At 45.2% G+C, this 12,740-nt stretch overlaps 1 protein-coding gene and 1 long non-coding RNA gene across 2 annotated transcripts in view; one reads left to right on the top strand and one right to left on the bottom strand.

Annotated features, from left to right (window-relative positions):
* The window catches only part of GRAMD1A (GRAM domain containing 1A), a 63,405-nt gene that overhangs the window by 38,550 nt on the left and 12,115 nt on the right, over positions 1-12,740 (bottom strand). Inside the window, 2 exon segments of the mRNA XM_087876387.1 lie at positions 4,368-4,388; positions 8,635-8,851. Coding sequence (XP_087732513.1) covers positions 4,368-4,388; positions 8,635-8,851 — 238 coding nt within the window.
* Positions 536-12,051, top strand: LOC148112389 (uncharacterized). Its single transcript, XR_015729462.1, has 2 exons — positions 536-762; positions 10,576-12,051. It is a non-coding gene; the product is annotated as an uncharacterized LOC148112389 (long non-coding RNA).

Here is a 12,740-nt window from a genome sequence, read left to right as displayed (position 1 = left end):
TTGGCCAAAAGTCATCCAGGACTAAGAGGTGGGCTAGGACCTGGATCTCCCTGGTCTTAATTCGACACTTTCACCACTGCACCACACCATTTTCTCATCCATTTCCACAGTGTGTTTTTTCATTTGTAACCTAATAAAATTCCTTCCTTCCTTCCTCCCTCCCTCCCTTCCTCTCTTTCCCAAGCGCATAAAAGTGCATTCTCCATTTATTAGCCCTGTAATCATACTACAGACACACACACACACACACATTCTAGCGGAGGAAAATTACATATTACTCATTTGTGGAATTGGTGGGAAAGTAAAGGAGGAACACCAGAACATTTATCAAGGAGTGGGGTGGAGGGAGGGAGGGAGGGAGGGAGAGAGAGAGAGAGAGAATCATCTAGGAAGGAAGGAAGGAAGGAAGGAAGGAAGGAAGGAAGGAAGGAAGGAAGGAAGGAAGGCAGGCAGGCAGGCAGGCAGGCAGGCAGGCAGGCAGGAAGGAAGGAAGGAAGGAAGGAAGGAAGGAAGGAAGGAAGGAAGGAAAGGATCTGTACCTCTTACTTTGTCTGGATGAAACAGCTGCCAGCAGCATGCGAGTCAAACCTAGTTTTGTCATAGCGAGCAAGACCAGCCATGATCCAGAAGGCAAAGGGTTTCAGACCACATCCTGATAGTTTTGGACAAAGAGGAGGGAGCTGTTGCAGCTGGTGGGGAGGGGAAGGGAAGGATGGACGAACCAACTACGGGAAAAGTCTGACTGCCAGCGGCACAAGAAAGGTAAGAGAACAGGATGGCTGCAGGCTCAGCCCAGGAAGGGGTTTTAAGGGTAGGCGAGAAAAAAACAAAGGTGGGGACAGGCCAGAGTGCGCAAAGTTCAAAAGACGAGAATCCAAAGAAGGGTTTAAAAGTTTGGAACAAGAAAAAGACGGGAGGGAAAATTTGGACCTTTGAAGATAAAAGAAAGTTGCTTTGCAGGTAGAAGAAGATTCGGGGTTTTTTTTTTCCCAGAGGCAGGGAATCCTGTTGGCAGAGATGGGTGGGAAAGACAACTGGGCAGAAACTGGTGATCATCAGAAAAAGAGAACGGAGGGGGGGGGCCTGGAAAGTTTTTTTTTTTTTTCCAGGAGCCCTGAAAGGCACAACTGGAAACACGCCCCCCCCTCTTCAAGGAGAGCTCCAGTTACGCTACCCGGCCATTGGCTGAGGGCGCCTGGGTGTTGCTTACAGGAAACAAAGGGGGTGGGTGGGGAGATGGGTGTCAGGCTGCACTTAACCATTTCCTGCCCGCAGACGGAAGTTTTGCCCTGCCAAAGGAAACAGCAGAAGCATAATCTGTAATCTTGGCGAAGAGAGCCCTGTCTTTCAAAAAAAATCCAGGAGATCGGAAGGGAGGCTGCTATTAAGTGGGGGTGTATGAGAAAGGAGTCCTGAACATGCCTGGAATGCCAATGGCTGCATTCACACAACCCACTTAACCGGATTCCTGAATGAAACCCCCGTCTCTGTTCAATGCACCGAGCCATAAATTGAGGGGGCAGAGCAGACCACAAATACTAAACTACTAAAACTTAACTACTAAAATTTGGCATGCCGTGTGAACGCAGCCAGTGTGGAATTTAGATGCCTATAACTCCGGTCACAGAGACAGATGTGAGGATTCACCTCTGCTCCAAATCAAACCTGGGCCAGCCAGCAATGGTTCTGCCTGTTTTTCACCTGACCTCCAAGAACCATCTACTGGGATATCTAAAGCCAAGTAGGGCGCAGAACCAAACCAGGATCGCAAAATAATAATAATAATAATAATTAGAATAGAATCATAGAATTGTGAAGTCGGAAGGGACCACATGGGTTATCCAATCTAACCATCTGCAATGTGCTGGGAAAATAATTCAACTTCCTCCGAGATGTGGCTGTCAAAAATCCTCCAGAGATGGAGAACCCATGACTTCTGTAGGTATAGGCGGCCCTTGAATTATGACCAGATGTTTAGTTACCATCTGAAGCTATGACAGACCTCACCAAGGTGACTCTTGATCGGGTTCCAAAATTCTAACAGCCAGTTCCCTCCCTCCCTCCCTCTCTCTCTCTCTCTCTCTCTCTCTTTCTCTCTCTCTCTCTCTCTCTCTCACACACACACACACACACACACACACACACAACTGATCACCTGAGTGCCTTTCAGACACTTGGCAACTAGCCCACATTTATGGCGGTTTGCAGCTCCGCAGTCACCCAACTGCGTTTTGCGATGTTTTTGCCAAAAACCTGCCATTTATTTTTATATACCTTTATAGCAAACAATGGGTTCATTTTATGACCGTGGCGTTTGCTTCACGACCACCATGAAAAATGTCAAAAGATTGGGTTGATCATGTGGGTGATCTGCTTTGTGGATTGCCATGAGCTTTGACCCTAATGGGAAGGCTCCATTACAGAACCCAGAGCATCCGTTTGCAGATGGATAAACCAGCAGGTTCTGACAGGTTCTGGAGAACCGGTAGTGCAAATTTTGAGTAGTTCGGAGAACCGGCAAATACCACCTCTGGCTGGTCCCAGAGTGGGGTGGGAATGGAGATTTTGCAATATCCTTCCCCTGCCATGCCCACCAAGCCACGCACACAGAACCGGCAGTAAAAAAAATTGGATTTCACCACTGATATCCAGGTATCACACTATTCAGGCATTGATATGTATATTAAAAAAAAAACTTGTTTTGAAAAAAAAAATGCTGTTTTGTCACCATCGTGACTGCAAACAGCCGCTAGACAATCTCTTGGTGCTTCTCCCCCCTTTCAGCTCAATCAGATTAGTTTATTTAAATATTCTTTTTGACTGTTTCATTTTCTAAAATAAACAAAACTCCATCAGGCAACACCTTCTCGTCATTGAACATAAACAATCTGAAAGCTGCCTTGGGGGAATCATCTGACCAGACGCCAGGACGAATTTCCAAAACAAATACCTAAGTACTGACTTCGCAAACATAACCCAAGCTAGAAATGGCAGGACACCCTTCCAGTGGCACAGAGCAATGGTTCTTCAGAGCTAGTCTTCCAATCCCAAATGCAATTTACCACGGTCTGCTTCAGTTCTAAACGGAACACAAAGATAACTTTATAAAGTCATCACCAGCAGAAGCAGAAGAAGAATCTCTAAACCTCCTTTTGCACTTCAGGGTTCAACAAATGTCAAAAAGTACTGAAGTTAACTTAAAAGAAAAGCTGGGGGATTGGAGGTGTTGCCAAACAATTCACCTAGGATTTCCACTAAATCTTAGCGGGGAATCTAGTAAGGAAACAAATTCTTTCTTTTTTTCCCCCCTGCCTTATCTTGCAAAGGGAAGAAAATGTCCCTTGAAATGCAGAGTTGTATTTCTTTCAGGCAACTGCGATAAGCAGCAATGAATCCAGTTTCTGGGTAAACATGCAAAGGAAATTAACTCCATCGAGTGATTCAAGTAAAGTGAATTCTACTGAACACTACAGATGAAGCAACTATATTTTCTTGGAAAAATATTAAAGGTCAGACCTGAAAGTGAGGCGAGTGTGAAAGAGGTTCATAAAGATTTTTTAAAAAGGTTCATAATTTTGCTTTATCCCAAAAAAAATCAAGAGCAAAACCCAGGAAATGAATAATTAAAGAAATCTAAAGGTCAGATTCTTGAAATAAAGGACTGCCTTTTATAAAAAAGGACATATGATCACAGTATTTATAGGGGCCCCCTTGGTAAGATCTTTTAAGTTAAAAAGTAAAGGTAAAGGTTCCCCTTGCACATATGTGCTAGTCGTTCCCGATTCTATGGGGCGGTGCTGATCTCCATTTCAAAGCCGAAGAGCCAGCGCTGTCCGAAGACATCTCCGTGGTCATGTGGCCGGCATGACTCAACGCCAAAGGCGCACGGAACGCTGTTACCTTCCCACCAAAGGTGGTCCCTATTTTTTCTACTTGCATTTTTTACGTGCTTTCGAACTGCTAAGTTGGCAGAAGCTGGGACAAGGAACTGGAGCTCAGGACGGGAAATAGGAAGATTTATTTATTTATTTGTCATATTTCTATGCCGCCCACTCTCCGAGGACTCTGGGCGGCTTACACCAAAGACAGTATACTAAATAGCCTATTGCCCCCAACAATCTGGGTCCTCATTTTACCCACCTCGGAAGGATGGAAGGCTGAGTCAACCTTGAGCCGGTGAGATTTGATCCGCTGATCTGCTGAACTAGCAGTCAGCTGAAGTAGCTGCAGTACTGCACTCTAACCACTGCACCACCTCGGCTCTTGAAGAGGAAGGAATATTAGGTTTATTCACTGCTTTGAATTATATATAAAAGTTATATATAAAAGGCAGGATTCAAAAAACATCATCATTGTCATCTACTTACACTGTACCAGCTCTGCATTTTCTGAAAAAAAGAGAAAAGAAAAGAAAAAGTTAGAATTCTTCGCAGGAAGGACACATGTCCAAAGTTGTTTTGAAACCTGACTGATTGGCAAAACTGGCTTAAACAAAGTAGTGGATTTATTAATTTTATTAGTAGATTTTATTAATCTAACTGTTCAGTTAGATTGGTGATGAAAAAGTAACTTTGAAACCAATCTTTGCATTTATAAACTTTGCAAATCTGCAAAGCAAAAGAAAGCTGAAGAAAGATCATAAATGCAGTCACAGTTTCACTCAATGACCATTTTGCTTAACAACAGAGTTGCTGGTCCCAATTGTGGTTGCTAAACAAGGAGTGCCTATATAGATTATTAATAAAATAAAATATAATGCAATGTAATGTAATGTAATATAATAATATATTTTATATTGATTATGCATATATAATAAACACTTGTTTTAAAAAGTAGAAGAAAAAAACAGAAAAACGTATCTCTGGAAAAAGGTCAAATTAAACCAGCATCTTTGAAGTACCTTTAACAAACAAACAAGATAACTGAAGCAAAAAAAACCAAGCAATGAAGATCTCAATGTAATTTTTGGGAGAGTTCCTTTTGCAATCTAGAATCTCCAATGGAAGAAGTCCACCATTCTGGGCCCTATTAACCATCACTGGTGGTGTAGAGAAGTACAGAGAAGATCTTGGGGAAAGTCAGTCCATAGCAACTTTTGGTAATACATGAATGTTGCCCGGGAAAACAGGAATGTATGAGAAGGAAAATGAGGACTGCCCTACATTGATGGTTTTTAGTATAAAGGTACTCGACTGGATACTCGACTGCTTTGAAATGCACTGAATTTGGCACTCAACGCATTTTGACGTGAAAATTTTGCCCTGGTACTCGTAGTTTCTTTGGCACTCAATGCACAAGCTAAAACTTGTCAGGATCTGCTGCCTTGTGACTCACTACATTACATTACATTACACTACATTATTCCTTCTGGGGAAAAACTTGTTCAGTACTCATCGTTTTTGGTACTCATTGCACCTCCCAGAACCAATTAAGGATGAGTATCGAGGTACCACTGCATGTTTGTTTATTTATTTATTTATTTGTTTGTTTGTTTGTTTGTTTATTTATTTATTGGTTCGATTTATATGCCACCCTTCTCCAGAGACTCAGGGTGGCTTACAATGCGTTAAGCAATAGCCTTCATACTTTTGTATATACCTGCTTAGTAGGGCTTTGCTCCCCTTCCCCCGCCAAGCGGTGTTCTTTTTTATACAAAGTCATCTTATTGCCCCCACAATCCGGGTCCTCATTTTACCTACCTCGAAAGGATGGAAGGCTGAGTCAACCTTGAGCCTGGTGAGATTTGAACTTGCGGTAATTGCAGGCAGCTGGTGCTATTTAACAGCACTTTAGTCTGCTGCGCCACCAAGGCTCTTATTTCTTATGTCATGGATCTGCCCCCTGATGGACCCCTCTCCAGATGCAATTAAGAGGAGGAGGGTGAGTCTGCAAAGGAAAGCGTAGAGCCAAGAATTGGTCAGATTCAGGGTTCAGAGAATGCAAGCTGGGTCATCAGATGAGCAACAGGCTGAGATTGAGGGAGGCAAGCCCCAGCTGTACCAAATTGGCCAGGAGGCTCCAGGCAAGAACCAGGAGTAGCTACCGCCTGTTAGCAATGAGAAGGAGGTGGAGTCCACACCTCCTCCTGATCCAAGGACACGTAGAGCAGAGAGGAGACAAGCACAACGCCGGTCAGCTAAGAGCAAAAAAAATAACAGAGTAATATATGTTTAAATGTCCAGTCGGGTAGTAGCAGCATTTGGTGGCCTCCAAATCAGTGAAAATGTTGGATCGTGGCTGAGAGATGATCAGCAAAGATTGGTGGGAAATTGAAAAAGTAACTCAGAAGAAGAGAATGGGCAAACATTTCTGCATGGTAGCCAGGAAAACTGCACAGAACTATGCTATTACCAGGAGCTGAATTCCACTCAGAACATAGAATAATAGAGTTGGAAGGGACCTTGGAGGTCTTCTAGTCCAACCCCCCCATCCCCACTCAGGCAGGAAACCCTATACCAGTGATGGCGAACCGAAAAGGTCGCGCAAAAGCATCATGCGCGTGCAGGCGCGCTCATCGGGGCTGCAATTTGGAAAAGCCAAACTTCTGGATTCTAGCGCGTATGTGCGCCCGATGATCAGCTGGCTGGCACGCATGCACAGGCCACTTTTCGGCACTGCTGTGTGCACTAAGGGATTGTGCTCTGGAAAAAGCCAAACTTCTGGCTTCTAGCGTATATGCGCGGCCAACAATCAGCTGGCCAGCACGCATGCGCAGGCTGATTTTTGGCACTGCCATATGCGTGAAGGACACCTGATTGTTGTGCGTGCATGTACGGCAGAAACCTGGAAGGCAAACAGGCAAGGCCGCGCGTGCTGGGCGGACATGGCTACGCGTGCCACTTTAGGCACACGTGCCATAGGTTCACCATCATGGCCCTATATCCGTGATGGCGAACCTATGGCACGCGTGCCACAGGTGGCACAAGGAGCCATATCGGTGGGCACGTGAGCTCAGCTCCAGTGCGCTGATTTTTGGGCCTTCTGGGCCCACCAGTCAGCAAACGGGCCATTTCCAGCCTCCAGAGGGCCTCTGGGGAAGGCCGTTTTCGCCCTCCCCAGGCTCCTAGAAAGGCTCTGGAGCCTGGGGAAGAGTGAAAACCGGGTCTACCAGGCCCACTGTGCCATGACGTGCCAAAAGCGGGGGAAGCATGGGAGGATCACGCGCGCATGCATGTTGGGTGTGGCATGTGCGTGTTTGACCCCCCCTGCACTCCACCCGCTTTTGGCACACGATGGCAAAAAGGTTAGTCATCACCCCGATACCATTTCAGACAAAGGGTTAGCCGGTCTCTACTTAAAAACTTCCAGTGATGGAGCAATCACTTCTGGAGGCAAGTTGTTCCACTGATTGTTCTGTCAGGAAATAGATTACTCAAGAGGAGGCAACTTCGCTTCTCATGAAGGGCTGCACCGGCATTGCCTACTTAACCTTGCCCCCAGGACTTGAGTGTTGCTGGAACAACATGTCCAGTTCGTGTTTGCTCGTGCCGTGCCTCTTTTGATTCCTGGACTGCCTTCCTGGATTTCGTGTGTGTATATTGGACTGTTACTCAGTGACTCTTGCTATACTGAGCTTGGAATCCGGACCTGCACAACAGAGGCTCTTTCCAAGGGCCTCAACCCCAACCTGTTTGGAGGGATCTACAGGTGACCTCTTGTTGTACTGCTGTGTGTGTGTGAGGGGACCGGGGCAGCACACTGTTTAAGAGAGAGAGGGAAATGCTGTCTGCCTTTCAGGATTCTGTTATTATACCTTATAAATCAATACGAGACTTTCACCATTTCTTGCAGAGCCTCTGCCTATTTCAAAGGGCTGCCAGGTGATGAGAAGTGCATAATTTTTTTAAAAAAGTTTACAGTTAATTTTTAAAGCTGGGAGGACATGACCACTGAAGTGAAGACAAGGATAGAGAAAGCTCGAACAGCATTCTTCAAAATGAAAAAGTTCTTCTGCAGTCACGACATAAGCCTAAAATTGAAAATCAGGCTTGTCAGATGTTACATCTTTTGTATTATGCTCTACGGAGCAGAGGGTTGGTTTCTGACAGAAAGCCACTTGAAGAGACTAGAAGCATTTGAAATGTGGATTTACAGGCGGCTGTTACGTATAAGCTGGGTTGACAAAATCACAAATGAGGTGATTAACCGCCTGGGAAAGCCAAGGGAAATCATCAAAACCATTAAAAAGCGAAAGTTAGAATATTTCAGACGTGTGATGCAACACCCAGAAAAATACGGCACGCTTCACTTAATTCTCCAGGGAAAGATTGAAGGCAAACAAGATCCAGGCAGAAGAACATCATGGCTTCAAAATCAATGGGATTAGTTTGGACAAAACTCCACAGCACTTTTTCGTGCGGTTGCTGATAAAAATAGGATCGCCAAAATGATCACCACTGTCAACATGATGGATATGGCACAAGAAGAAGTAGTTAATTTTTCTATGTTGTTTTATGTATCGGTTATATTACATTGTACGCCACTCAGAGCCCCCCTCCCCCTTTGAAGGAGATGGGCAAGTTTAGAAATATAAATAAATAAATCAAAAGGACCCGCACTGGCTAAGCAGCTCAACAGTGAGATCTTGAAAAAAGGCACCGTTTTATCTGCCTCCACATCTTCCCCCAACTGTACCTTGTTGTTGCGGATAAAGCTGCGCCCACTGAGCGGGTAGTTGACGGGGTTGCCTTGAGGGGTGGCAGTCAGAGGCCCCCGCTCGGCAGGGTTATCAGTGCCCTTTTCCACCATAGTCTCCGAAAGTGGCTCTGGAGCCGGTCGGGCAGGCAGTTGCAGGAGACGCTTTCTCAAGGACGGAGAGCTGCTGGGGGTCGTGCGGGGAGAGATGGTGCCACTGTTGGGGGAAAAGCCAAAAAGGAACATGGTGAGCCGAGACCCACTTTCAAAGACTAAATCCTGCCAAAGCTGTGCATTTTGCCTCAACTCAAGCATCGGCTCCTATGTCAAGCTGTGTCTGTAATGGGAAGTGGGAATGACCTTGGAGAGGGGAGGAAGAGCTGTAGATTTGATCATAGTCATGCAAAAGATGAGTCAGTCCACAGAGGGAGGAAGGTTGCGGGAAGTATTTCAGAAGGGACCTTTTCCTAGAAGGAAAGGAGGAGAGAAATACTTCCAGTCTTGCAAGATTCCCTTAAGGCAACCTTGCAGGAGACGTGGAGCTAGGATTCATTGTTCTGGTTCTTGTCTGGACCAACCTCAAAGAGCCAAAATCAATCAAGATATGCCTTGCAAACTGACGGTTGTCCAGTTTGAAGCTCTTCCTCCATCTTGCTCCCACCCAGCAGCCTTTTCTGCATCAGATAAGCCCAGACACTACACAGATTTTTTGCATTAGCAGTTTGGCTTCATTCATTCACCATGCTAAGTGCCTCCCCAAAGTCCTAACCAACATCATATTTTGTATTTTGTGAGAATGCAATCATACTGGTACAGAATCTTGTACAGTCCTGGCATTTCAATAGCTACATCCAAACAGTGCAAGCCTCTTTTCACAGATTTTTTTTTTCTTTTCTGATGCTAATATCCTGCCCTCCATCGAAGATGCTCAAGGCTGCTTCGATGAGATGTTTCTCAACCTTGGTAGCTTGGACTTTAACTCCCAGAATTCCCCAGCCAGCATGCTGTTTGTCTTTTTTCCCCTCATGACAAACCCAGCGAGGTAGGTTGAGTGGAAAAAATAAACCTGGGTCACAAACATCAGGGAATACTTTTGAATTTAAGACCCCTACAATATACCTATTCAGAATTGAAGGCAGGGAAGCAAATTACAAAGAAATTCTCACTGCTGGTACAGCAGGAGCAGTATTAATCTAACTAAATTAGAAGCGAGAATACTTTCAATCCCAGCTGATAGCTGATTGTTAAATATAAAAATTAACTTAACCTTTGCCCAGAAAATTCCAGGAAAGGATGCCTGTATATATATTTATCCCACATGAGCCACAAGGCTCCTATATTTTAAAAAAAGATATAGGTAATCCTCAATTTATGACCAGTCACTTAACAATCTTTCAGAGTTATAACAGACCATCCTTACAACCCAATTCTGAAGTTCTTATGGCCGCCATCCTGGTTACATGACTTCCTTTTGGGCGCTCAGCAAGTGGCCTCGATTTACAGTCATTTGCAGCATCCCACAGTTACCTGACTAGGATTTTAGGACCTTTTTTTGCTGTGGTTGTTAAGCGAATCATTATGGGCCAGTTTTGCCCCAAACTGGCATTTACTTTTTTTTTTGGCTCATAGTGAACTATTATGCTTAACAACCGCTGCAAAAAAAGTCGTGAAATCGGTTCGGCTATGTGGGTGATCCACTGTATGACCATCATAACTTACGACCGTGATGGGCAGGCTGAGTTATGGTCATAAGTCAAGGACTACCTGTACTCCATGAACTGTAAACTTGAGTTCGTTTGAGTATCTGAACAGTTTTGGGTGCATTTCTCTGCAGCCTGATCTGTGTCTTCATCCTCACTATTCAACAAGCTATGGAACCTGGCCACTGCTAACCAGGTCTGCCAGTAATGCCTGCCTGAAGCCAAATCTGTTTTGTTTCAGCCTGACAGATGCGTTCGTCAGCTCTGAAAACTGTGATCGCCAAATCTGGAAACGTCGCTACTTTCTTCCTCTCATATTCTCCCTTCTGTGGAACTCTTTAAAGATGCAGAAACTCCCTTGGGGGCCTGAGTAAAGCTAAGCCAAATAACGACATCAGTAGGATGATCCGTTTCCCATCCAAGGAATTATTCTGGGTGCAGAAGAATGTAAACAGGAAAGTGCCTTCTCAAGGGGTGAAACAGGATCCGAATCCGAAGCTTGGGTCACCTTAGGAGGCAGCGGAGATTCCCAAGACGGGAAGCGAGCAGCTGGTGAAAGTGATCCTTATTTCTTTGTTTGTTTGTTTATATCCTACTTTATTATTTTTATAAGTAACTCAAGTTAGCAAACATACCTAACACTCCTTCCTCCTCCTCCTATTTTTCTCCACAACAATCACCATGTGGGATGGAGTGGGCTGAGAGAGACTGGCGCTGGGGAAGGGGGGGCTGCTGGGGGTTCGCAGGGGTTCGGGAGAACCTCTAGCTAAGATTCTGTGCATTTGGAGAACCCCCAAATCCCACTCCTGGCTGGCCCTGCCCAACCTGCCCTGCCCCTCCCACGAGTCCCCACGCAGCCCATTTTGTATGCAGGTAAGTGCAGGGCACACACGGAGGCTTGGGGAGGGTGAAAAACAGGCCTACCGGAAGTTTGGGAAGGCTGGAAACGGGGCCATTTCTGGCCTCCAGAGAGCCTCCAGAGTCTGGGGAGGCCGTTTTCGTCCTCCCAGAGGCTCGAGGAAAGCCTCTGGAGCCCGGGGAGGGTAAAAATGCCCCCACATTATGGTGCAGGAGCCCAACTAGGCCACGCCCATCACAGCCATGCCCACCCAGCAACCAGGCAGAAAACCCTTGCTAAAATTTTTGGAGCCCACCCCTGTTAAGGAGGGACTAGAATTCAGTGTCTCCTGGTTTCTAGCCAAACTCCTTAACCACTGCTCCACATGCGCTCTGTGGTATATCCTGCACTCTAAAAAAAACCCTGGCCTATACCAAAATATAGAAACTTGTAACTTTTCCAGTGTAGGGAGACTTATAGGTTCTCCTTCATCTGTAGGATTTTTCTAGGCAACAAGGGATGCTGACTTTGCTAAGGGGGATCTCCAGAACATGGAAAGTCCTTGGTTGAGGGCTACCAGGATGTGAAAATATTAACAAACAAAGGATTCCCTTTGGGAATCCAAGTCTGCATTCCACCTTTTCTGTTTTCTGTTCGTTTGCTTTAATGCTAAGCTTGGATTTTTATGGCCTGGCCTGAAATTGCTTTTTTGTTTGCTTATTCTAAGCTGCCCAAAGAAGTTCTGGGATGGCGTGTAAAAATCATAAGAAAGGAAGAGCCTGCTTTCTTACTCTTTTCAAATATAAATCTTTTGGCAATTTTTTTTTTAAAAAAGCATTCCTATTTTCATGATTATAAAGTTGTTTGAATGGTTAAAAACGATGGACGTTTGTCCTATCCTTCAAATGTTAAATGCATTATGACCCTCCCAGTGGTGGGTTTCAAAAAATCTTACTACCGGTTTTGTGGGCGTGGCTTGGTGGGCGTGACAGGGGAAGGATACTGTAAAATCTCCATTCCCACCGTACTCCAGGGAAGGTTACTGCAAAATCCCCATTTCCTTCCGATCAGCTGGGACTTCGGAGGCAGAGAATAGATGGGGGCAGGGCCAGTCAGAGGTGGTATTTACTGGTTCTCTGAACTACTCAAAATTTCCGCTACCGGTTCTCCAGAACTGGTCAGAACCTGCTAAAACCCACCTCTGAACTCTCCTCAACACTCTTGATTCATTCTCGGAATCATAAGAAGAGTGAGCTAGAAGGTAAAAACTAATCCAAAATAATAGATATTGAGTACAGGCAGTCCTTGACTTACAACCATTTGTTTCGTAGCGGTGGGAAGTTACAACAGCACTGACAAAAGTTACTTCCGACCGGACCTCGCATTTACAATGAATGCAACATCCCCAGGGTCGCATGTTCAAAATTGTGATGCTTGCCAATCAGCCTCTATTTATGACGGTTGCAGAGTCCTGGGGTCATGTGATTTGCAACCTTCCCAGCTGGTTTCCAAACAAAGTCAATCACAGAAACTGGATTCAATTAATCACCCCGGGATTCATATAACAA

The sequence above is a fragment of the Pantherophis guttatus genome, chromosome 10, assembly GCF_059756535.1.
Source record: "Pantherophis guttatus breed Tessera chromosome 10, ASM5975653v1, whole genome shotgun sequence".
Classification (NCBI taxonomy): Eukaryota; Metazoa; Chordata; class Lepidosauria; order Squamata; family Colubridae; genus Pantherophis; species Pantherophis guttatus.
Note: the sequence above shows the minus strand (reverse complement) of the source record. Positions and strands in the feature narration are given on the sequence as shown.